The 26,133-nt window shown below is 54.7% G+C and overlaps 1 protein-coding gene and 1 long non-coding RNA gene across 4 annotated transcripts in view; one reads left to right on the top strand and one right to left on the bottom strand.

Moving 5' to 3' along the window:
- Nucleotides 1-26,133, bottom strand: part of AFAP1L2 (actin filament associated protein 1 like 2) — a 141,971-nt gene that overhangs the window by 10,011 nt on the left and 105,827 nt on the right. For all 3 annotated transcript variants that reach the window (XM_070364043.1, XM_070364041.1, XM_070364042.1), the window contains 9 exons: nt 23,821-23,895; nt 22,374-22,468; nt 13,865-13,955; nt 8,317-8,522; nt 6,985-7,164; nt 6,054-6,143; nt 4,222-4,306; nt 3,563-3,667; nt 805-1,016 (listed from right to left, as the gene is read on the bottom strand). In XM_070364043.1, coding sequence (XP_070220144.1) covers nt 805-1,016; nt 3,563-3,667; nt 4,222-4,306; nt 6,054-6,143; nt 6,985-7,164; nt 8,317-8,522; nt 13,865-13,955; nt 22,374-22,468; nt 23,821-23,872 — 1,116 coding nt within the window. In that variant the 5' untranslated portion in view covers nt 23,873-23,895. The remainder of the gene's footprint in view (nt 1-804; nt 1,017-3,562; nt 3,668-4,221; nt 4,307-6,053; nt 6,144-6,984; nt 7,165-8,316; nt 8,523-13,864; nt 13,956-22,373; nt 22,469-23,820; nt 23,896-26,133) is intronic.
- On the top strand, nt 16,506-24,954 carry LOC138985855 (uncharacterized). The gene is made up of 3 exons (XR_011462821.1): nt 16,506-16,642; nt 18,805-18,995; nt 24,709-24,954. It is a non-coding gene; the product is annotated as an uncharacterized lncRNA (long non-coding RNA).

Raw genomic sequence — 26,133 nt, 5'->3', positions numbered from 1 at the left:
GGCAGCCCGTGAAAAGTGATAAAATGGATATTGAATCACATCTCACTCTTGAAGGTAGGTCCCATGCCAGGGAACACATCTGTCTCGTTCACCAAATCATGGTACTGAACAGGTATCTGTCAACAGGATGGCGGGATGCAGGAATGAACACAGGCTTGTCCTGGGGAAGCAGTTTCCCCTTTTAGCCACAAGAGGGCAGTATTGGAGCAATTTCAGGATGAAGACCCCTGGATCTAGGACTAGGTGAACAGGAATGACTGGGGTGTGTGCTTAAGTGCGTATAGAGCACTCTGGCTTGGGCCTGCCCAGTTCATGGCAAAGCGTTATGTCACCTCTCTTTTTCTAAATGTAACAACATCAAACAGGGTGGGGAGTGGGAATAATGCAATTGCATCACAAACCTTATTCTTCCCCCAAGATAAACCCTAACCGTCTGCATTTTTATGTACTGGGTCCCATCTGGTGATACACAAACGAAATCACAAACCCGCTTTGAGTCCCCAGAAAGTTTTTCCAGCAACTTAGGGAGTTATAAATACTCCTTCTACCCTAAGTGCAGGAAATAGCTCATTGTCCCGTTCCTATAACACAACCACCCTGAGGTCAGAAAGGGAATGGAAATTTTTAAAAAACGCAAACAATCTCAGGCAAAGGAAGTAAAAATAAAGTGCAGCTGAGCTGAATCTCCCGTGGTAGGATTTCAGTCCTCAGGACCTGGGGCAAACAGCCGTGACCGTGACCTCCGCCCTGGCTGTGTCTGCCTCCCCAACCCCCCACCGCCCTGGCCGCCCTGGCCAGCAGTACCTCGAGCTTGGCCAGCTCCTCGCCGTTGTGGAGGATGCGGAAGGAGTAGAGGTGGTCCGGGCTCGGGTCCGGCACCACCTCACAGCCCAGCAGGCTGAGGGGCTGCTGGGCCGCCTTGCTCCGGTTCCGGTCCTGGTAGAAGTACAGGTGACTGTCCCTGACGGAGCACCAGCGTGACTTCCATTGGCTGTTGACCAGCACGTTCAGGTAGCCTGTTGGGAGGGACACGGCTGAGGGGGTGTCGGTGGCCGAGGGCATCCAGGACTGCCCTTGCTTGCCCCTGGACCTCCGGAAACGCTTCTCTTAAGTCTCAGCTCCCAGCCTTGCCAAGCTTTGCCTGAGAGAACTTCTCAACCTCGAAGAGGCTGTGAATCTCAGTCTTTCTCCTTCCTGTGTGTAAGAGGCTGGATCCCTTGAAGGAGGGGAGCACACAGCCCTACTGGTTTTTGGAAAAGGCGTGTCCAGGGGGCAGTGAACTGTGTCTTGGACTAGACCAGGCCAGGGGGTATGGGTGGGTGTGTGTGGGTGGGTGTGGATGGGTGTGGGGAGGTGTCATGGGGGGGAGTGTGTGGGGGTAGTATGTGGGGGTGTGTGTGTGTGCGCGCACGCTGGACCGAGGCTCCCTGGCCTGGCCTCGTCTCCCAGCTCTAAGCCTGTGACCTGCAGCGGCCCTCCCCGACCTCTGCCGGCCCAGGCCACCTGCAGGAAGCCCTCCTCCAGCCATGATCAGTCCCCTCATCTCCACAGCCTTAGCTCCCTAAGCTCCCCTGACACCTTGCCACCCCTGGGTCACTCGGTCTCAGCCTGCAGAGGCCTCCTCCCCTTGGCCAAGTCCTCCTCATCCTCCCAGGGGCAGCTGACCCTGGCCCTCTCGGTTTCTGCCGCACCCCACCCCCGCCACAGCTCTGCTAGCCTCAGAGCACTTGAGAACTGGAACAGTGACACTCTGCTTCCATGTCAGCTTCCCAACTGGACATAGAGCCTGTCAAGGGCATGAACTTGCCATGTCCATCTCGAGCATTCGGGTCTGTGCCCTGTGGCTCCTCCACTAGGGAGCCCTCCTTTCTCCGCCAGCACCCAGGGCCTCTCAGCGCTGGGGTACACCCATTCTGCAGGCCTTTGTTTTTAGATGGCTGCATGTGTCGGGTTCAGCTTCCTCCCCAACTCAGATGAACGTTTATGGAGCTGACACCATGTGCCAAAGCACAGCCTTGTCCCCGGGGCTGGAAAGACCAGTAACAGTCCAGCCTTCGGAACCCTTTCCCGCCTGCATGCGGTGAGCTGACGTCTGTCTGCGCTGCTCATCTTCCCAGAGGTACCAGTTTGCAGCGTGGATGCCTTTTCCATCTTAAGGGAGCAGCAGCTGCTCTGACCCTTAGCCGGGATGACCCAGGCCCACGCACCAGAGTCAAAGTGCATGGCCACCTCTGTACCCAGCTCAATGCTGGACTCTCAGTGGGGGTCGGAATTTCTCAGAGCCACGTGACCATCCCATCACAGCAGCAACGTGGAAGAATGTGAGCCTAGGACTTCGGAACACTGGCTCATTCAGGCAGGCGCCTCACTCGCCCATCACAGTTCTCTGGGCCAGAGAGAGGCGGGGAGCTGAGTTGCCAAGCCCCGGGAAGGAGTCTGTGTTCTCTTTGGCCCTTCCCCAGCCACAGGGGACAGGAGCGTGCTTCCCTGCTGAGTAACGTCCAGCAATAGCCCAGCTGCATCTCCCAAAGTGACTCACTGGGACCAGGCTCCCAGGACCAACGCCGTGCCCTCTTGGCGCAAAGGCTGGCCGGGCCGGTACCCAGGGCCCTGGCTGGAGGACCAGCAGGCTCCAAAGAGAAGACCCCATCTTCTGCTGCCTTCCTGTCTCGCCAGCCCACCCTGCCAGCCATGAAGCACAGAGCTGAACTGGGACTCAGGAAAAGAGCCCAGGGCTGGGACACAGGTTCCGTGAAGAGGAGGGAAAGGCCCAAGGATGGACAGTGGTGGCCTTCTGGCCCCAGGGGTAAGCACAGCAATGAGCCTCAGGTTGGAAGCCAGGGTATTTTCTGGGCAAGTCTCTTATCTCTTCTGTCGTTCTCTCTCTCTCTCCCTTGGCCTCAGTTTGCTCAAGGCCGAGTCAGGGCAGTAGAGATGACCCAGCCCCCACACACACCCTCTACCAGCTACACAGGCTTTTGTTGCCCTCTTAGTGGCTCTTCCTGGGCCCCTCTCAGTCTCTGCTCCTGCCCGCGGGGCCAGCCCAGCCCGTTCAACTCCTGCCTGCCCTTCAAGGCTCAGGTTCAGGAAGCCGTCTCTGACCACAGAGTAAGAGAGGTTCTTTCTGTCCCTGAGTCCTTGGAGCTCCAAAGACCTCACAGTGTGTGCTTCTGGGTATAAAGCCGTCCTCTCTCTTGAGCTGTAAGCTCTCAGGACCGTGTTTTCTGTCTCCTTGGTCCCCTTTCCCTAACACTGCGCCTGCCATGCTCCTGACATGTGATCAAATGAACACAATCTTAAAGACCATTAGGAGGACAGTCATCAATTACCCTTCACTTCCACACAGGAGCCAGCACTGCAGCAAGAGAGCCTGGGGAGTCATAAAGAGCTCCCTGCTGCAAAGATCAACAGAAACTGTGGGCCGTGGGCTCACCCGCCAGGGAGGGGTTAGAGCAAGACCCCACATCCCTGCCTTTGCTGTCTGAGCTGTCTTCCCGGAGACCAGCCACAGCCCCGGGGGGACAGCCCGCCCTTTGGTCCTGGAGGCAGCTGTAAGTCTTACTGGATGTCTCGAGGGACCTGTCCGGAGGCTCCAGCGAGGTAGATTTCTTCCTGCCCAGGTTCATCAGGTTGCTCAGTTTGAGACCAGCAGAACATTTCTTCTTGACTGTCAAGATGAGAGGAAAAGTCATCAGCCTTGCCCACAGCCTACCGACGTGGTCTCATGAAAGACAGAAAAAAACAGCAGAACTGTTCTCTTCCTGTCTGTTCCTCACTGTGGACGCACGCACACACACACACACACACGTCTGTTCACACATGCATGCCCACACGCACACGTCTGTGCTCAAGGCCAGAGTCCACAGGTCAAAGTCGGGTATCTCTAGAACTACACCCTCAAGAGAAGCCCACCAACCTCTCTTACAGAATATGTCAGCACTGGAGAATCTTTACATACTGAACTGGCTCAGAGAGATCTGAACCAGGGTTAGCAAAGAAGAGAGGAAAGAATATTCTACCCCAGCAATTCATGACACTCGCGTCAGTTTGGGCTGCTCTCTTTCTCCGGAATCTATCAGCTGTATATTTAGCAGTTTAGAAATTGGAAGCATGTTGCAATTAGCTGTTAAAACCCAGTAGGCTTGAGCCAAATGGCCAAGCCTCACAAACTGGGATACCACCCTTCTCCCTGCCCTAGGCTGACAGCCAAAGCGTGCGCACCGTCTTTGGTCTCTGGGACTTCAGGGTGACCATCTATGGGGCTTCCACACTCCGAGGCTGACAGGTACTTCTCCGTTATATCTGGCTGTGGAAGAAAGAGACAGAAGTGGGTGATCTTGTCTGGAAATGGTCACCTTGGAGACCACAATTGAAGGGACATAATAGATGACTCTTGGGTGTAGGCCAGGGGTGACCTTGGAGTCCCAGTCACAGGTGGCACATAGCCAGGCTTCCCTGGGGCTCCCTGGAGGACCTGCCTTTGCCCTCCCTTCTGAGCTTCCCTGCCCCATCCCAGAGCATCTTCCCCTTCTTCAAGCCACCCACATATCCTCGTTCACGAGTTCTCATGGTGACTGCTCCACTGATGTGACAGATGCCCTGAAGCAGGGGGAGAGCAGGTAGCCAGCCTCAGGCGTGCACGAGAGTCAGCACTGCAACTGAAGCTAACTGTCAGGCCCCTGGGACTCACCCTTAGCAGGAGGGTGTGAGGGTGTCTTTTGAGAACTGACTGTGCTACCCACACGTCAGGCTTTGGAGAAGGGCTGGTTTGTGTGCACAGGGTTAGATCACGATTCAAATCCCACTTAGAACATTCTCTAATCAGGCGGGACCTCTCTGAGCGCCATCCTGCATGTGTATAAAATAGGGAGACTGGCCTGTCTGCATTCCCAGGGCTGTTGTGAGACTAGAGACAGTCCCCTAGAACGGACACTCAGAATATTCCCATCAGGCTTCTTCTAGAACCACTGACTCCAGACCTCTGGAAGACAAACCCAGGGATTCCCAACCATAGGACCTTCACTGGGGGCCAAGGACCACAGGACCTGGCCGGGGCATCTGCATTCCAGGTCTGTAGGGAGAACTCGTTTCTCATCCCAACATGAAGGAAACCCCAGGTATACTCTGACTTTTCTTATCAGTGACCAAAAAATGAATAAGACAAGGAAAACATCAGCCCTTCTTCTGTCACTCCAGAAGGCTGTGGGTTCTCCTCCTTGGGGGTGGCCTATGCCTACCTGCCTGCCACAGGTGGAGACCCCAAGATGAGAAACAGGGACCCTCCCGCTCTGTGCACACTAGGCTTCAGGTACCCACCTGCAGATACCTGGGGACATGGAATGTGACCCCTTGGCGACAGCACCCCTCGGGCCAGCACCCAGCCCAACTTTCCTGACTTTGACCCTAAAGCGGGGGCCCCGCAGCTCCATGCAAATGAGCAGCAGGACTCTCTGGCTGAGGTCCATACCTACACGGTTCTCCAGCCTCTGAAGATCTACTAGGGAGTAAGTGGGAGGGAAGAGCCTAGAAAAGTAAATCTCTCTGCCCAAGAAGGGAGGCAAGTGACTTCTGTCCCAATAAATTTTCCCCCAAGCAAGAAACTGTTATAAGTCTCTATCATCCTCATCAGTCTCCCTGCCACGCTGAAGCTACTGCCCTCAGCCAAACATGGTATGTTTCTTATCAATCTGGCTGAAGTACAAAAGCAAAGCTCCCAATTTTCCACCTGTAATTTTATGGAGAAAAAAAAAAAAGAATCAAACTCTCTTCTGGACCGTGACAGAAGTGAACCCTCTCGCCCCACCCTGGCAGGGGCAGAGGCTTTGGGTTTTCCTGGTAGCTACGTTGGTAAAGAATCCGCTTGTGGTGCAGGAGATGGGGGTTCGATTCCTGGGTCAGGAAGATCCCCTGGAGAAGGAAATGACAATCCACTCCAGTACTCTTGACTGGGAAATTCCATGGACAGAGAAGCCTTGGGGGCTACAGTCCATGGGGTCACGAGAGTTGGACATGAACTTAGCGACTGAACCACCACCGGCCAGAGGCTTGCTTACCTTTGGACAGCTCAGGCGCTGGGCATCTGGGGTGAACTGGCTTCCCTCACAAGCTCCTTCGGAAGGCAGGCCGCTGACCTCCTGAATGACCTGAAGGAAGAGGAAGGGCCTTTAGACCTGCACTCACAGCCAGACCATAGCTGGAGCCTGCCCTCCAGGTCGGGGGAGGGCCGGTGTCCCCCCTGCCCTCCTCAGGTCAGCCACCCCTAGGCGGGTGGGGGTGAGAGAGAGAGAGGTTATAGAATTTCCAAGGAGCAGAACACCCCATCCCACCCCTGCACCCAGCCCACCTATGGCCTTGGGCCCCAGCTGGGTGTGTGGGGGGGGCGTTCCTTGGCCCTGTGTCCAGCAGGCCCCACGTGTTCTGGTGGGGCACCAGGGAACGGAGGGCGGGGTTTGCAGCAGAACCCAAGCAGGCCCAGAGCAGCCGCCCTCAGCTCCACAAGGCCCCTCTTGCCCCATCCTGGGCAGGGGTGGCTGCTCCTTGTGGGGGTAAAAGAGACATTTGCCAGACAGTCCTCTGGCTCCTGGGGGCCGTGGCACTCACTGTGGAGAGTCTGGGTGCTGCCTTGGTCCAACCCCGGCTCCCAGACTTGCCTGTCACTGTCCACCCTGCCTCCTCTGGGAGGAGTCTTTTCATGGGCCAGCGATGCCTCCCTGGAGGCCAGAACGCAAGTGGATTTCAGCTGGACCCCAAGTCCAGTTGGCTGCCAAGGCCACAGAGCTGGCCACTGAGCCCTGTGATCTATCTCCCCAAGACGGATCGCTACCACTTAGGACAGGGGAAGCCCTGCGGACTTGAAGGATGGTAGACCCTTTACCCTGACCATGGCCATCCCTTTGAAAAACTGGGGGAGCTGGGTCTGCAGGAACCCCTGGGGACCGCAGAGGGGAATGGGTCCGCTTCCCGGCGGCCTGGCGCCTCCCTCACCCTGAGCCACTGCTCCGCCTGGTCCCTGCTCTGCAGGCCCAGCACGATCACGTCAGCGTTCAGCGGCGTGATCTTCAGCTTGTGCTCCTTCTTCCGCACTTGCTTCTCCTTGTGCACCACGCTGCTGCCCAGCAAGCTCACGTCCAGCTGAGGACTGTGGTCCTTGGAGGATTTGTAACACTGCAAGAGAGGAGAGGTGAGACGCTGTCAGCCAGGTTCTGCAGAGGAGGGGGCCGCCAGGCAGGGCAGGGCCCGCTGAGAGCCGGACCAAAAGGTCGGACACCTTTGTGCAAGTGCAGAACTGTGACCTCCACCATCAGCGGAGTTTGTTGTCAGCATCAAAACCACCAGGGAGCTCATCTGTGTCTCCCTCAAGCCTCCCCCTCCAACTCTCAGAGACACTCCAGGGCCCTGCTTACCCAAGCAGCTCTAATCCCCCTGCAGATCTGGGCTGGCTCTTATTTTAGGAGTCCTCTGTGGGCAACCCCACCTCCCCAGGGTGGAAGGCCCTTTCCCCAGCTCTCTGCCTCTCTGCTTCTCTTTCTGGCTCAGCTTTCCCAGTAAGGGGCCCAAAGGGGATGAAGGCCAAGTTTATCATCCACTGAGAAATGTGTTAGCAAAGAAAGGAAGCGACTCTCTTCCCGATCAGGGAAAACGTACTACCCTCCGTTTCTCACTTGTAAAACGGGGGTTCTTATGAGGCTGCCTAACAGGACTACCTGAAAGCATCTGCACACAGCAGGACAGGTTTTAACTAGTGAAAAAGGGGTGTTTGTAATGACCCCGTGGAGCCTCAGATTGGGGCATAAAACCAAGTTTTAATTTAAAATAACAAGAAACAGGGCTGTGGTCAGAATACCATCTTCTGATGCCCTTAGGGGTCTTAGATTGGTCATTCAGAATATTCCAACTTCTGAGCAGATGCCGACGGTTCTCACGCTGCACGCTGTGGGATTGGGCGCTGGGCAGGGGAGCCCTAACTGGGCAGCAGGCTCCGCCCCAAACCTCCAGAGGCTGAGATGTGAGGAAGGAGGAGCCCACAGACCAGGGGACCAAAAGATCCCTGGAAAAATATCCAGGGGATGGCACTGGGGGGGAGGGGGTTGGTCATCACAGACCCCTTTGAAAGTCTACTGACAACTACTAGACCTTTCTAGTTTAGAAAAAAGCACGTTCATCCATGCTCATAAGCTTCTGCGTGCAGTTTCAGGCTGGGGAGAAGTAGAAATTTCCTGATGTAATAGGCTCTGAGCACCTGGCATCCTGGACCACCCCCATCCTGCTCCCAGGAGAGGAGATGGGAGAGGAGCAGGAGGAGAGGAGGGCACTCACCAGGAGTCTGGTGTCCTTGATGACGCACAGCTGCTTGGCCCACTGGCCCAGCCACTTCTTGCGCCAGAGGAAGGCGCAGATGCGGGCGTCGCGCATCAGCTCGATGCTGGCCTCGGGCGAGGGCCACTGGTAGGGGGCCGACTTGCCCTTGCTGCTCTCCTCCTCGTCGTAGGACTCGTAGGAGCTGCTCACGGCCTCTCCGTCCTCTGCAAGGGAAGAGCTCGCTGTCACAGCCCTGCCGGGCAAGGGATGCTCCTAAACAGGCTTTGCTCCTTTGTGAGGGTGGGCAGCAGGGGAACAGCCCTCCCCTCCCTGCCCCCTGGGACCAGCCCATCGCCACCAACCGCAAGCCCAGGCAGCCTTTCTGGCCCCTAAACCGCTGAGCAGTGTCTTGAATGCTGCCTCTGGTCACAGACACAGATAACGTGAAACCGGGTTTCTCCCCTTTCCTCCTCAAATCCTGTCATCTCAGACCCCACGGAAACCTCTGACCAGACACTGTCCTCAGACGTGGGCTCTTGAGAAAACCCGTGCTGGCCTCGGGGCCTCCGCTTCCTCAACTGAAGGATGAAGCGGTGGGTGGACTCTTTCTTGGTTCTTCTGGTGTGTATGCGTGGGTGATGCTCTATCATTCTAAGGCCCCAGGAAGAGAGGGTTGCCATCTGAGCCCAGAGGTGGGCAAGCCTCCAGCGGTCGCCCCCCAACTCCCCCGCCAGGCCTGTTCTGTCCCTGTCCTGTCCTGGGGGCAGCGAGAAGCAAAAGTGCAGTAACCCACAGCAGGAGTGGACCTTCCCGGCCACCCTCCCCCTCCTAAGGTCACAGACACAGCCCTCCTGGAGAATCCACTCTTATCCTCCACAGACTGTTCTCTCTCCCCACAGAAGACCTCCCAGCATGAACCCCGCTCCTCCTGCTCACCTCCACCTGATACCCTTCCTTCCTGGCAATGAGCCACACTTACGGTTTTATTCTCTTTAAAAGAACCCCCCAATTCACCACATCTCACCCAATCCTGTACCCACCCCACGTGCCTCAGTTTCTGCCCCCACCACTTTGCCAGAATTGCTCTTCTGGGCCTCACTGCCCTCTTCAAGGCCAACAGAAACTAGGTGCAGAAAAAAATATCAATCAAACGCCAAAATGCAAGACATGGAAAAAAGAGAACCTCAGGATTCAGGTCCAGCAACCTCTGGCTCAGCTCAGGAATTCTGCTTATCATAATCCTGCTTATCATAGCCCTGCTCTGGCCTCTGCTTGAATTCCCCCATGGGCAGGGAGCTCACTACCCCTGGTTGCTGGACAATTGCTTCCTTGCTGGGCAGCTCTAACAGAAAGTCGTATCTACTCCCCTATGACTTCCATAGACATGTTCTGTCCCCTCAAGTCAGAGTGAACGGAACCTCTCTTTCATCTCCACATTACCCATCGGGAAAGAGACAGCTCATGGGTCCCCTGTCTTCTCTTCTCCAGAAGCTTCTGGTACACCCTGCATAGCTAGGTTCCTGCATACTAAGAAAACAGAACCACCTTTGAACTAGAAATATAGGAAAATGGAACGAGGCCACGGCCACAGTTATTCTAGCTACAAGGCCAATAAAAATGTGCTTTATTTTGCTTTAATATTTCTAAAAATAACACTTTGACTACTTTAATATCAGTTTTCTTTAAAAGCAGTGTGATACTGCTCCCCTTCCTGACAACAAAAAAGTCACAGTATTCACAATTTTACACCTATTAAATACACAGACTGAAAACAGTGGTGCCACCTGGTAGGGGACCCTGACCTCTTGTACGGCTGGTGGCGACATAAATTAACACCAGCCTCTCAGGAAACAACCCATCAGCCTGTTTTTTCGAAAGCCATAAAAACATCCATCCCCTCTGACCCAATAATCCCAGTCTTGGGAGTTTAACCAAGGAAACTACCTTTTTAAAAAGGAAGGAAGGCGGGCAGGGAGAGGTTACATGCATTAAGATATTCATGCAAGTACTTCTGAACAGTCAGCAGAAGGAGGCTGGAGAAAGCGTGATTTCATCCAGGGGACCATGCAACCGTAATTAGTGAAAGCTCTTGCAAGCTAGTCTGCAACTTGAGAAACTCCTTAAGATGGCAAGTGAGAAAGCACAGTTCCAATCATCTACGCAAAGGCCACACGGAGAATTCAATGATTCGATCTGGTGGTGGGGTGATTCTGTACAAAAAAAAAGTCCCCCTTGTCAGCACTGCATTAGCTGCACAATAAATGGGAGAAGAAAGATGCAGCCGTTGGGGTGTCTCTTTCAGTGGGTTAGTGGGTGGGGCTAGAGTATATAGTGTGAAGAAGCTGGCCAGACCCCACCCTCTTCCCCGCCCCCAGCTGTTTTGTGCTCCTGGGGTTGCCCCACCTGTTCCATGGAGAATTCTAATGTCTGCCCATTCCCAGGGGGGAATGGGATGATACCTGGAATGGCTCAGAGGAAATTTTAGGGCAAATGTATTGACCATTTTATTTATCCCTAAGAGCGATCATGGCACCACCATAAGTGAAGGATATTGTTAAACAGACACCTGGCTGCCAGAGGTCGCAGGATAAGCAGGAGGGAAAGGCAGGATGCTCAGATAATTTCAGCCCCCTTTTGGCTGCCCCTGGTGGGCACCGCAGCCACCGCGTACTGTGGCACGTCCTCAGGAACAGAGGCCGGCACGGCCCTGCCGTGCCCTGCGTCCTCATCATTCCAGATGCCACAGGCAGGGGTCTGCAGAGGGGTGACACAGGGCAGCCTCATGCAGGACCTGCACACGAGGACAGGAAGCGGGTGGCGGCCACCCTCGGGCATGCACCCCGCCTCCGCGAGCCAGGCAGCAGGCATGGGGATCACTGGCATTCCCCCTCTGGGACGAGCAGTACCCAAGGTGATGGTGGCGTAAACGACTCCTTCAGGCACCTGTACCCATCTGGGGACTCCACAAGGGGGATATCTGCCGGGATGGCCTGTGGCATTTCCGGAAGCACAGAAAGAGACAAGAGGAAGAGAGAGAAGATGAAGAGAGGGGCAGGAACAGAGGCAGAGACACAAAGAGATGTGGCGACGTGGCTGCCCGTCCATCAGAAGTGAGCGTGTTCCCATCAGAGGTGTGGGCTCATCGGGCAAGGCCCCAGCCTGACCAAGGACATCATTTCCCAGCTCCTTCCCATCCAGAGACGTCATTGCCTGTCACCAACGGAATGTGGAGAGAAGCCCTGGGTGTCCTTCTGGCTGGTGCCTTTAAGAAGCACACAGAGGTCCTCCACCCTCTTTGCAGAGGCTTCTGTGGCCTCAGAGGGTGGCCAAGCCGACGCTGGAAGGAGCCTGCTGACCAGTAATGCCCACGCTGAACTGTTCCAAGAGTGAGAATCAGATTTGCACTGGGCTACTATAAACTGCCAGGGGGTGCTGTTTGTTACAGCAGCTGCCATTACCCCGGCAGGAGGCATCATCCGTGCAGGAGCTATACTCACAGCAGGCCACTTACTACACTTGGGTTCAGAGAGAGCCACCTGGCCCACGGGAGGCGCGAGGGGACAGTGCTGATAAAGCAGCCCAGGAAGCCAGCCCCTGGTCTTCTGCAGGAAGTCAGCAAAATTGCTGATGGCCAAGAACTAGAGCAAGGAGCTGGAGTCCAGCGGTTGCTCCTCTTGTTGTGACCAGGGGTCAAACAGGTGTGGTGGACGACAGGCTGGAAACAAGGACAGCCCAGCTTTTAATGCAGGGGAAGGTCCCCCAGGTCATCCTCGGTCATTGTGCTGGCAGGAGAGAAAAGGCAACTGGGCATCTTCCCACCGCCCCTACTTGCTGACCTTGGGATGACCCCCCTCTCCTCCTAGTCCTGGATAAAACCAATACGAATTTCCAGTTGAGAGACAAACACCGAGATCCTTCTGACCACTTGTTTGTGTCGAGATGAAGTCTGCCCCACAGACAGGCCCCTGGGAGCGTCTGGGAGGCAGGCCCTGGCTGGCAGGGGCCACACCCCAGAGAGACGGGCTTCAGAGGCATGGAGGTGCTCACCGGGGTGAGTCAGGGCTCCCACCTTCCAGACGCACCCAGACAGCCCTGCTGCGCCCACAGCTCCGGTCTGAAATCACAGTCCAGCGGTGACTTGGCAACACCTCACAAGCTAAGTGACGTCTGCCCACAAAGCCAGTCTCTTAGAATAAAATTCCATGAGTCCCGAGAGTCCCTCGCCTCCCACACAGTTCCTGGGACGGCAGACAGTAGGTGAGGCATGAAAAAAGAGGACAAGGATCCCATGTGCTCCAGGGGACTTGTCCCATCTCATCCCCAACACCAACAAGGCCCCTTTAGGCCAAGTTCATTCCCCACATCAGGGACATTGACTTCCCATATCTGCAAATTGCCTTATGCTTTCAGAGACCTTTCACTTACAAAAAAAGGGAAGAGGAGGAGGTAAGAAAGGGAGAGAGCGAGGGGACCAGAATCTAGCTACCCCAGAGAGTAGGGTCACAACCATCTCTCCCAGGACCTTCAGGTGTTTCTGTGTTATAGAACCCCCACAACAAGAGCATTTCTGATCCAGCCTCATCAGGCTGAGAACCACTGGCCGAGGACAAGAGCACGCCAGCGTGAGCCATGCCCCCAGAGCAAAGACGGTCTTTTTAATACCTATATTAGGTCTGCCACGAAGTAACCCTCTAAAGGCTAGAGAAAAGTCTATTCAGAGAAAAGCTAAGGTCTTTACCAGGGTCTACAGCTGCCTTCCGTGTCCACATCTCCTATCCATCTCATCCGACCCTACCTGCTCCTGCCACGCTGGCCTCCAAACGTGCCGAGGGCCCTCCCGCCTCAGGGCCTTTGCATGTGCTGTGCACTCTGTTCCTCCTGCAGGTACCAACCCCACCCACTTGCCACTTCTTTAAGATCTGCTCAGAGAGGCCCTCCCTAAGTTAGAATAACATCCCTCTCCTGCCCCAACTCAGCCCTTGCCGCCACTTTGGGTCCTAACAAGTTATCACCACCTGACACATCCCACGTCTCTATGCTGCCTGTCTTCTCTCCCAGAATCTAAGTGCTGTGACTGCTGAGTCGTGCTGAGTTCCCACTCCTGGAAGCATACTGAGTTCACGGTGGGAGCCCAGGGACTATCAGTCCAGTGAAAGGACCTTGAAAAGTGGGCTCTGCCTCAGCCTGACCACATTTCCATGGCTTCCGGGGCCTTGTGCCACTCGGCCAGCACACCTCTCCTCTGTCACATCTCTGTACTGAATCCGCAACATCCAGGCAGGACCACAGAAAGCATCAGACACAGTAAACCCAGCCCACTGGGGACCATCCTAAGCCCTGCCCTGCAGGTGGGCTGGGTCTGCTGTAGGTCTCAGCTCGCCATCAGACCACTGGTCAAATGCTCTGTGGCCAGCTCTTGACTTGGGCCATGCTCTCTGGGAGGAGCATCCCAGGCCCCACTGTGTTTCCAGCCAGGGTGAGCGTGCCGGTCACCATGAGGGGAGTTGGCACCGGCATCTGTGCAGGAAGTGGTCAGCCCCCTCCCAGCCCTGTCCCCAGGATGTACCATTGAGGGATGTGTCATACGGCTCAGCCTCTTCATAGTAACCCTCTGGAGACTCGATCTTCGGGACAGAGAGCTGTTTACGTTCTGGAATCTGTGGTATGAATAAATAAACATTTTCAGATACGACACACTGGGAACAACTCAGAATTAAACCTTTGGGTGGAAAGGAGAGGGAACCAGGAGAAAAAAATGCCCAGCTTGGACGTCAAGCAAGTCGGGAGGGAAAACAGATTACAGCGACCCCCGTCAGCTGCCCTGTCCACAGTGTTTGGTTTGCATCAGCTGAAGGGCTGTGGGTGTGTCGTGTAACCTCACCAAACCTCAGAGTTCTCCCCTGCAAAATAAGGCTCTGACGGCCACCGCACACACAGTATAGTTGTACAAGTGGTGTAATGCACTTACAGGTCCAGGTGGCATCAGGCTGTCATGGTAGCTATGATGGCTTCTACATAGAATATACTTTCTACAAAGACCAGAGCTCATCAGGGGCACGCAGGGGAAGAGCACCAGGCTTCTAACCCCCAAATGTCTCCAATAATAAGTTAAAACATTGGCTCAGCAGATATTGGATGGTTCCTGCAGACTAGCTGAGAGATGCAACCAGACGGTTGGGAGTCAGTCCTGAGAAACACTTAACTAGGCAATGAATGCTCACAGCTCCTGATAATGACTGAAAGTCACTCAGTCACGTCCGACTCTGCGACCCATAGATTATATATATAGTCCACAGAATCTCCAGGCCAGAATATCGGAATGGGTAGTCTTTCCTTTCTCCAGAGGATTATCCCAACTCAGGGATTGAACCCAGGTCTCCTGCATTGCAGGTGGATTCCTTACCAGCTGAGCCACAGGGGAAGCCTAAGAATACTGGAGTGGGTAGCCTTTCCCTTCTCCAGGGGATCTTCCTGACCCAGGAATCAACCTGGGGTCTCCTGCACTGCAGGCGGATTCTTTACCAACTGAGCTATCAGGGAAGCCCACGGCTCCTGATAGACAAGGTCAAATCTCCACGGGAGCCTGGAGGGTATGAGGAACATTTAGGACCAAGGAAGGATGCTCAGAGGATAAGACAACCCTGAACTTCTTACATGACATGAGGGTGAATGAGCATAATTGGAGTAGGATAAAAAAGAAACAAAAACACATGCGACTGTGGAGCACAGAGGGTGAAACTGTTCTCTGTCCTTCCATTATCCCATCTGTAAGATGGGCACCGGACTACGAAGGTAACATAAGCAATAGCAGGCGAGAAAAAGACAGGCAAGACTTCTCTGGTGGTCCAGTGGCTAAGAATCTGCCTGCCAATGCAGGGAACACAGGTTCGATCCCTGGGCCAGGAAGATTCCACATGCCACAGAGCAACTAAGCCTGTGCGCCACAACGACCGAGCCCGCATTGCAGAGCCCATGTTCTGCAATGAGAGGCCACCACAACGAGAAGTTTCTGCTCCACAGCTAGAAAGTAGTCCCCACTCGCCACAGCTAGAGAAAGCCTGCCTGCAGCAACGAAGGCCCAGCACAGCCAAGAATAACAAAAAAAATTAATTAAAAAAAAAAAGTAGATTGTGGTGTGAATATTAGTACATACAGTTCATCAACGTGTAAGCATCCATCCACATGGGTCTCCAATGTCTATCTGAATCACAAAGTCCCTACAGAGGGCCAAGGGAACCTTGATGAGTTGAGAACAGACATGGCAAAAGCTGGAGTGCATTCCCACTCCTGGTTTTCAGAGGTCCTTGCGCTGGGCATTCCACATGGGGAACCCATGGGCTGTTGGGGATTCGCTGTCCTACCCAGAAGAGGGCCAGGCAGTCAGGGTACGGAGAATCTAGAAATCTTTGCCTTGGAAAACGAGCTTCTTTGGGGGACCTATGACACAGAACTTCTCCAGCCCTGGCCCCAGCAATAGTGGGAGAACAGTCAGCATGGCCTTGAGTCCCAGTGGGACAATACTCAGCAAGGGCCGCGAGGGCATCTGATCCCAGGTTCCTCTGGGGTAGAGTGATGCTCCTGCAGTTGCTGCCCCCAAACCAGGCTCCCAGAGCCAATTTTTCTGTGGTTTGGCTAGTGGAGCTATCTATATGGCCTCTAGAGTGAAACTAACTGGGTTTGAATTCAGGCTTTAGGAGTCCATAGCCTTAACCGTGAATATGTGACAGCCTCTCTGTGCCTCACTTACCCTCTCCATAAAACAAGAGCCTGTCTTGAGGATTCAAGGAGACAAGTGTGATTGAGTTTCCATAGGGCTGGTGTGCTAAGGTCACTTCAGTCATTTCTGACTCTTTGCGACCCCATGGACTGCAGCCTGCGAGGCTCCTCTGTCCATGGGATTCTCCAGGTAAGAATACTGGAGTGGGCTGCCATCTCCTACTCCAGGGGATCTTCCTGACCCAGGGATCGAACCTGGGTCTCCCTCGTTGCAGGCAGATTTTTTACCGTCTGAGCCACCAAGGAAGCCACATCAAATACGAGGAGGCTCTTGCCACCATTGTCTGGGGCCTCCCAGCCCAGGCGCCTGCATTGGCCAGGTCACAGGAGTGCTGTCCGACAAGCTGAGACACGTCCACATGAAGAGGGCCGGCAGAGGCCAGGTCACCACCTGGCTCCCACACATTTTTCTAACGCCATCTGGCCCGATACCAAGAGAGCCAACAGAAGTCCCAGAGGCAGGCTCTGAACAGCTTTCAGCCCCAGCAGGTGCACCACACAGCACGCAGGAAGGAACGGAAGACTCGGCTCATTTCCTAGGCAGCCCAGCTGCATTCAGGGCTGGCAGGTGCGGCTGTGGGGCAAGCGGGGTGGGCTCCTCCCTGGGGCGGGGGTCGTGCACACAGTGGTAGCTGCTCGTGGCTGACCCTTCACCTTTGCTGCTCCGGGCATTCCCGGCCCCTTGGTCAGCCAGAGGAAGGGCGGACTGTGAAAGCCAGCTGTGGTTCTCTGAGAGCCGACTTCCTGGGGTCAGGAGGGGAAAGCGTTTCCCCTTCCCTGGGCCCTGCCAAGGTTTCTGCAGATGGGTGCTGAGGCTCAGGGTTCCTGAGGAGGCCAGGCCTCCAGCTTCATCCTCCAAGAAGCCCTTCTCCCCTTGAGGGAGTGTGGGGACCCTTCTCGTGGTAAGAAGGTGGGTCCCATCTGGAGAGAAGTTCTGAGCACCCAAGATCCAGCTCTGGTCTGGATACCCACGATTAGAACAGGACAGAAGGAGGGGGGCAAGCCATCCAGCAGGAGCTCCTGATGGTCGTTATCTCCACAGGGGACCTGCCCTCTTGTCCAGGAGTGGAGCACCAGGGGGTGTTTCTTGAGGGTCTCCCAAACCTTTCACTGTACAAAATCATCTATAAATGGATCGATACAGAGAGGCATATAGGGCGGAGGCAGGAGTCTGACCTCCAGGGCTGGCACATCTGAGCTGTGTGACTTTGGGCAACTGACTTGACCTCTCTGGGCCTCAGATCCTCTGCTCAAAATGGGGAGGGTAGAAATAACCATCACATGGTGTCATTGTAAGGATTAAACTGCACTCAGCATTATTAAGTAACAGATACTAGTTTTCACTAAGCTTCAGAATAAAATACAATAATGTCAAAGGGAGAAAAGCTGCACGTGTGCGTGTTTGGTGGAGGAAGACCACGGGCTGTCTGGGAGGATACTGAGGAGGTATTTGAGCATGACCTGGCTTATACTACGCTTTCCCTCCTTAAAGAACAGGACAGCCTCTGTCCCCAGGGTTGCCAGGGCCAAAGATAAGAGCCCAGGTCAAGTTTAAGGATAAAACGATTCCAACAATTCAGAAGAGCGTCACATAATTACACAGACCCAACAGTCTATTATCAGAGGTTGAAGGAGCAAGAGATCCTAAATGCCAGGAATTAAGAATAAAGGAAAATTATTTTAATCATCATCATGACGACATCGATGGTGCACATTCAATGAGGATGCCAAGGAGATGTGACTTGGGAACCTGAAATAATGTTCTCACGGTTCACAGGAAGGGCCAGGGAAGAAAGCCACCCCGCTCAGGGTGATGTGCCAGAGGTTGGCAAACGTTTCCTATAAAGAGAGAAAGAGGGATTCACAGGCCACTGGGGCTATGCAACCCTGCTACTGGAGTGCAGTGAAGTGAAATGAAAGTCGCTCAGTTGTGTCCGACTCTTTGCAGCCCCATGGACTGTAGCCCGCTGGGCTCCTCTGTCCATGGAATTCTCCAGGCAAGAATACTGGAGTGGATTGCCACTTCCTTCTCCAGGGGATCTTCCCAACCCAGGAATCGAACATGGGATTTCCCAGGCAAGGATACCGGAGTGGGCTGCCATTTCCTTCTCCATTGTAGTGCAGAGGAACCCATAAATAATACACAGATGAATAAGCTTGGCTGAATTCCAACAAAATGTTATTTACCAAAGCAGGTGGTGCAGGATTTGGTCATGGGCTTGGCTTCCCACATGGCTTGGTGGGTAAAGAATCTGCCTGCAACACAGAAGACCTGGGTTTGATCCCTGGGTCAGGAAGATTCCAGGAGAGAGGAAAGGCAACCCACTCTAGTATTCTTGCCTGGAGAATCCAATGGCAGAGGAACCTGGTGGGGTCCATGGGGTCGCACAGAGTCAGACACAACCGAGTGACTGAGCAGGCACGTACTTCAGCAGTTCTGATTTGGATGAGACACAGAGCTGGAGGTGAGGGGCGGCCCCAGGTGACTTGAGGCGTTCTTGCAGTTCTGAACAACCAGCCCCAGGGTGCACTGTGGCAGGTTCGGGGTGGGGGCGAGCGGACGCAGTCCTGGCTTCCCAGACCGACCACGGCGACGCCGTCGGTGGCGTCAGCTGCTCCCCTCACAGAAGCCCAGCACCGACGCGTGTGCAGGCCTCAGCGGGGACGGGTGGAGACGGCCGCGCTGGCCAGGAGCGGAATGGTGCCAGCAAACATCTGTTTCTTCTACAGCAACCACAGCACCTGGCTGGGCCAACTGCGGCCTGGACGTGCCAAGGCTGCCTGAGTCACTGGCCACACCCAGACCCCTGGCTGCCCTCTCCAGTACTGGACGGGCTGAGCCTGGGACGGAGGCCATGCTCCTGGCCAGCCCTGAGCACTGAGGACCCCAGGCAGACACCCAGCTTCTGCCACAGCCACCGGTGAGCCCCGGGACTGGGCATCCAGGCAGGAAAACCATGGCAGTGCCCTGAAGCTCCAGGGTTGGGGCGGGAAGAGACATAGCTTTCTCTGGCTGATGAAGAGCTATTCCAGGGTCACGCAGGCTCCGGCGGCCACGCTCTCTCCTTCCTCCCAGACTACTTGCTGCTCTGTTTCTCCTCCTCCTTGTGAGAGCCAGCAGACACAGCTGTTCCCAGCTCCGCCCTGACGGCACTTCTCTGGGGGCGTTGGATGAAGTCTTCAGCCCGACTGGACCAGAGCGGAGGCTGGAGGGGAGCAGGCAGGTGCGTGCAGGCGGCGTGGGGAGGACCCCGGGTTCCGCCCCCTCCTCCCTCACTCCACACCTGGAAGGCTCCTGGGGTGGAGATGGGTGATGGAGACGGGACTCGGAGGGACCCAGGAAAGGTCCTTCTTGGCAGAGAAATTCCACAAGGAGACTGTCAAGGTTACTGGCTCTGCTGGAAGTCACCCCAGGGCCTGGACCGTGTCCACAGGAAGTGTCACCGTGCATCTGAAAGGCCGCTCCAGGACTGTGGGACTCTCAGGTGGTGGGATCCTCCCCGCTCCAGCACCAGGTTCCTCTCTAGCCTCTCCTGGCCCCGACGGCCTGCAGACTGCTCACCAGGGGCCAGCCTCTGCCCTGGCCTTGCTTGATGGTCCTGCATCTCACACTCTTGAGCCCTTAGGGCCTCTGTGCCCAGGTCACAGGAGACTGGCAAGGGAGTAGGAAAAGCCAGCCAGAGTCCCGGGCTGTGGGACTCTGTGACCTGATCAGTGTATAGCCACAACCCAGCCCCAGACCCCGGGCACCCAGTCCAGCACCATGGTCCTCAAACACAGGCTTCCAGAGGGAGTCAGTGCCTGGAAGGTCCCGCCCCATGCACACCCCTTCTGTCCAGTGCGGGTCCATCGGCAGCTGCCCCACGTGGGGCCAGCAGCAGCACCTCCATTGTACAGAGGCCAAAGGTACCCTGGTCAGAATCATACATGAACTCAGGCTACGAAAGTTCCAGCCCTGGCTCAGAGCAGCCACCTCTCCTCCCCACATCCAGCGAGCAGAGCTTATTAAGTGAAAGTGAAAGCTGCTCAGTCGTGTCCGATTCTTTGCGACCCCATGGACTATACAATCCGTGGAATTTTCCAGGCCAGAATACTGGAATGGATAGCCTTTCCCTTCTCCAGAGGATCTTCCCAACCCAGGGATCAAACTCAAGTCTCCCACATTACAAGCGAATTCTTTACCAGCTGAGCCACAAGGGAAGCCCGAGAATACTGGAGTGGGTAGTCTGTCCCTTCTCCAGCAGATCTTCCCGACCCAGGAATTGAACCAGGGTCTCCTGCACTGCAGGCAGATTCTTTACCAACTGAGCTATCAGGTAAGCCTGCAGAACTTAGGGTGCACCCGAAAACCACGGCACCTCCCACCTGCTTAAAACCAGCAGCAACTGCATGGAAGCTGAGGGGCTGTGCCCCCTTCCCAAGTCCCAGGGTCACAACGAGGGGGGACCACAGCTGGAAGAGACACAACTTGTGCCTCTACTTGACTGAGAAGACAAGCTGAGTGGAGTCCAGGAGGCTGCAGAGTGGCCCGGAAACCAAGACCCTCCTTACAGATCCTGGCCCTGCTACCTCCTCGGCCAGTTGTTTTCACTCTCGGAGCCTCTGTTTCTTGGCAGGTGATGGGAGGACCATGTTTGGGTGTGCCAGGCGGGCAGTGGCTCAGAGCCCAGCAGTCACTCGCATCATTGGCACATGTCCAGGACCGAGGCTCAGTCCATCAGGTCTCCCTCGGCCTGGGATGAAGGGTCCCCATCAGCTGTCACCCAGATGTGGGATGCTGCCCAGGCACTCCTGACCTGCCCCGCCAGCTGGGAGGGCAGCAGGGAGAACCACGCTACTTCCAGGAAGGCATGAATGAAGGGGGCCAGTCTGGCGTCAGGACCCCCTCAGTGGTGACCTGAGCCCACAGACCCAGTGATGGATGGCTCGGTGTGAGCTCAGTCACCGTGGAGTTCCATGTTCTGAGAAATCCTTCCCAGCTCACACCTTTCCCAGGAAGCTGCCCCAACCAGATCCTGGAGTGGAAAGAACTTGGGTTCATGTCCTGCCACCTCGAGGTTGTGCAACACCAGGACATTGTAAGCCTCCTGACTCCTAGTTCCTCTCCCATAAAGTGTAAATACTTCTGCTCACCTTGCTGAATACCAACGTGGTCTGCCAGGCCAAAGAATAGAGATCTTAGTTGAGAGATGTTCACATGCCTTTCATTTAAACACCAAGAAACCAAGGGCCAGAGGCCTTAAATAACTTGCTTAAGGTCAAGGAGCTTAGTACTGGCAGAGCTAGAGCGGGGATCTGAACCCAGGTCTGGAGGAGTCCGAAACTCCATTCATCCATCCATGAACAAATACACATGTGGCCTACTGTGTGCAGACACAGGACATGAAGCAGCAGATGAGACATGGCCCCTGCCTCAGGGAGCTTACATCTCCTCTGGGAGGCAAATAATCAACACGGAGCGGGTAACTAGGTGGTAAGGCAGGCAGTAATGGGGGCAGGCACCGAGGCGGGATGTCTCACCTGTGGGCAGGCCAGGGAGAGTCTGTCTGAGACTAAGGAGCGGCAACTTTGAAGAGTCAGGGCCCAAGAAGTGCAAAGTCCCTGCAGCAGGACTGACCGCAGGGCACAACCCAGGAACTGAGGGGAGGCCGGTGATGAGCAGATGCGGTGAGGCTGGAGACGCAGCTGGGCCAGACAGGGTGAGCCCTGGGGCCATGAGAAGGAGTGTGGACATTTTGTCCTAAGTTCAGTAGGAGCTCTTGGTGGGTTTGGGCAGGAAGTGGTGTGATGTGATTTATGTTTCTGAAAGATCACTGTGGCCGGAGCTGATGACCACAGCTGTGCACGGCCCCGCTCAGGGGTGCTGGAAAAGAATCTGGCAGGTCACCTCGGACACACGGTGACCCTCATCTCCCACTGCCATCCCTCTCTGTACTGAGCAAATGAGATCACCCATAGGGCAGGCTGGCTTGATCCGTCTCTCCCGGTGCCTTACCCCAGGCCCCATACACAGTCGTTTTTCAGTTGCTAAGTCATGTCTGACTCTTTGCGACCCCATGGACTGCAGAACGCCAGGCTTCCCTGTTCTTCACCATCTCCCGGAGCTTGCTCAGACTGATGTCCATTGAGTCGGTGATGCCATCCAACCATCTCATCCTCTGTCATCCCCCTCTCCTCCTGCCCCCTATATAGTGGATGCTCCAAAAATGCCAGACGCTTGGTGGACTGCTATCTGGAGGACCCACTAGGCATTCACAGGGTCACACCAGGGAAATCAGGGGTCCCAGACCCACACTTACCATCTTGGGGGGTGGGAGGTCTGGGAGACTCTTCTGAGGGGCCGAGGAGGGCTGGGGGGGCTCACCGTTGGTCAGCGGGTTCTGCTGCTCGGGGGCTGTGGGGAGCAAGCAAGAGAGGGTTTCCGTGAGGGGCACCCAGCCTCCCAGCAGAGTCTCATTATCCAGGAATGTCTGGTCACATGAGCCCTGAGTTCTATTTGAGCAGGTGTTAATTACCCAGGCAGGCAGTCCCTGGAGCCAGTGCTGTTTTTCCTCCAAGAATAGGGTAGATTGGCCCCAGGCAGATTCCTCAGAAGGAACTAGTTTGAGGTTTCTGGCAGGTTCCTCACCCTCTCCTCCACCTGCCCCATATCCAAAATGATCTGGCCACAGAGCTCTGGCAGTGGAGGAGCTGCCTGTGGGCACTATATTGAGCGGCTCTCAGCACCGAGCCTGTGATTACGTCTGTCCACCCCACCAGTTTCCCCGGCAGGCAGGCTGACCACCTTAGGCACATGGGCTCTTTCATGCAGGGGACCTCTGCTGAGTCCATGCTTGGCGGTGGGGCAGGAGGTGAAAGCCACACTGAGTAACTGGACCACCAACCGTCTGTGCGCTTTTAGGAAAAAAGGCGCCAAAGGCTCTTCTGAGCCCATTTCAGCCGGGCCGGACAGGCCCAGGCAGATTTGACCCTGGGGCTTTTCAGGCTGATGTCTTGAAGCCAAGGCTTTACCAGACTGAATGCTCTGGGGTGCTGTGTTCCCACCTCTTGCTAAGCCTCTGCATTTGAGTTACAGGCTTGAGAGTTGGGAGATGGGGCCTCTAACCCCCTGTGCTCTGCAACCTAGGCAGCTGTGCAAACCTTGGACCTCCCTGGGATCCTGCTGGACCCAGTCCTGGGGGTTTTCATAGAAAAGCAGAGAGCAGAACAGAGCAGGAGAGTAAGACACCACGGAAGACGATATGTCCTTCCAATGGAAGATAAAATGTTCTGCCAAGAGATCACCTTTGAACAAAACCTTCACATATTAAGGCAACTGCTGGCAGGATCGCTTCCTCCCCATCACTCCTATCTCCCCCCCGACACACTCATAAAACCCAGACTATCAAAAGTCATAAAGCCGGGGCCGTGGGATCAGCACCGTACGCAGCTGCTTTCTTAGAACATCTGAATTATAACTTCCTATTTCCGGGGTGATGCTGGGAAATGCTGAGAGAGTTTAGGGACAGATGCCTTACCCAAGAAGGGGATGTGAGACCTTTAAGAGGCAAGGAGGTGGCCTGGTTGGTGAAACTTCCCCAAAATACATCAACCCAGAATACCATCAACTAAAATAGGACTTCCCAAAATAACCCCCCCAGGCCTGTCTGTGGTGCTGGCTGGAAGGAAGGAGGGGTGGTGTGGGACCAAGGCTTAAACCTGCCCCGCTCCCGGGAGCCGGCCCGTCTGTCGGCAGTAATCCCATACCTTTGTCTTGGGACTCGGCATTCTGTTGCTTGTGGACGGTCACCTTGTTCATATAAATGTATTCCTCATCAGAACCTGCAGGAGGGGGACGGAAGACAGAGGCTCCAGGTGATTTCATGAAGGGAAAGGGCTTCTAGAGAGAAACACCCCCCCAACCCCCGCCACCCTCGAGACACCGTCATCAGCCTGGATTCCAGTAAAAGCATACAACATTTTCAGTTGATTGGAAGAGTCCATTATAGAAAGAGTTGACGGATTTCCAGAAAAAGAAATGCCTAGTTTGCTGACTCAATTTTCTGTCCTGGGAAGAGGGGAGAGGACAGAAAGGGAGGGTGCAGAAGGGTAGCTTTGGGAATAGAAGTCTTACATGGAAAAGCACCCATAGCCTAAGGATCTGCCTCAGATTCCACCAAGCAGAGATTTCTCTGGTTTTTCCTAGGCTTTCATTTAAATTGTGAAACATTTCCTATCAGTCATTCTCAACCTAGTCTGAATTACACGCATGGGCTGATCAGAGCAAAGTCTATATAAGATAGGTCACATTGAGGATCTGGAAGTTTAGCTTCCAGGCCTCTAGCTGGAGTGCTGCTGTGCGGCCCTGAGCTCTGTTTTTGGAGGGGTGAGTGTGCTGGGACGCGGGCCTGCAGCACCAGCAGCTGCCTGCTCTGCCTTCCGCAGCACAGCCCTTCCCTTTCTCTAGAAACATTCCTGTACAAGTTGTCACGTCCCCCCTGCACATCTGGGCAGAGAAAGGCTCGTCTTCTAAGACAGTTCCCAACGCCCCAAGGGCCCTTTCTTCAGAAGCCTGCAGAGGAGGCTCATCTCAGTGTTTTCTTCTCTTAGCAATCCTTCTGCATTTCTTTACAGTTCTTAATTTGCATTTCCTAGAAACTTGTGGCTGATAAATTCCAGTGGCTGGAGACGGTGCTACTGAGCCAAGGAGCCCAATCCACACCCCTGGCAAAGGAGGCGGTTCAGCCAGTTCCCCACCACAGACCGCCCGGACTCCAGCCAGCAGGCCTGCCTCCACAGAGTCCTGGAGAATCCAGAGAAACTGGAGGAGGACACGGCTGGATGGAGCTTCCTCCTTCAGCTGTGGGATTGCCACCCTGGTGCCCAGCCCTGCCAGGGTCAGTCAGCAATGTGATCCCTATACCAAGGGCTGCAGCAGCTAACAGGATGGAACTACGAGGTCTAAATGCAGTTATCCACAGCTTGCATACTTCCACTAAAGGGCTGCGTCTGTACCTTCTCCAGACCCTGGCATGGGGAGAAGCACTCTGCAGGGGGAGGTAGGAGATGGGGTTGGGGGTGGGGCGTGGTCCTCAGCCAAACTCTGCCGTCAATAGTAATTCTGAGCAAAACACCCAACCTGTGTACCTTGGTTTTCTTGTCTGCAGAATATGGAAAACAATTGTGATGAAATACTGCCTATTTCTGGGGCTTCCCAGGTGACTCAGTGGTAAAGAATCTGCCTGCCGATGCAGGAGATGCAGGAGACTTGGGTTTGATCCCTGGGTTGGAAAGACCCCCCTGTGAAAGGAAATGGCAACCTACTCCAGTATTCTTGCCTGGGTAATCCTATGTTCAGAGGAGCCTGCAGTCCATGGGGTTGCAAAGAGCCGGATACGGCTGAGCTCACATGCATACATACATATTTCCTATTTCTGCCTAACTGCAGTTCTCAAGAGTTCAAAACGCAAATATCAGGCAATCTGAAAGAGTAAGGTAACCTTATAACTAAGATTTTAAATGACAGCTTAGGACTTCCCTGGTGGTCCAGTGGTTAAGAATCCACCTGCCAGTGCAGGGTACACCAGTTTGATGCCTGGTCCGGTAAGAGCCCACATGCCACGGGGCACCTAAGCCCATTCACCCCAACTACTGAAGTCTGTGTGCCTAGAGCCCGTGCTCCACAACGAGAAGCCACTGCGGTGACAAGCCCACACACCACAGCTGGAGAGCAGCCCCTGCTCATCACAACTAGAGAAAGCCCGCACATAGCAACAAAGACTTAGCACAAAAATAAAATTAAAAAAAAAAAGAAAAGAAAAAAAGACCATTTAAATTATGGGTTTTCCAGTGGTCATGTATGGATGTGAGAGTTGGTCTGTGAAGAAGGCTGAGCACCGAAGAATCGATGCTTCTGAACTGTAGTGTTGGAGAAGACTCTTGAGAGTCTCTTGGACTGCAAGGAGATCCAACCAGTCCATCCTGAAGGAGATCAGCCCTGGGATTTCTTTGGAAGGAATGATGCTAACGCTGAAACTCCAGTACTTTGGCCACCTCATGTGAAGAGTTGACTCATTGGAA

This window comes from Bos mutus, chromosome 26, assembly GCF_027580195.1.
Source record: "Bos mutus isolate GX-2022 chromosome 26, NWIPB_WYAK_1.1, whole genome shotgun sequence".
NCBI lineage: Eukaryota > Metazoa > Chordata > Mammalia > Artiodactyla > Bovidae > Bos > Bos mutus.
Note: the sequence above shows the minus strand (reverse complement) of the source record. Positions and strands in the feature narration are given on the sequence as shown.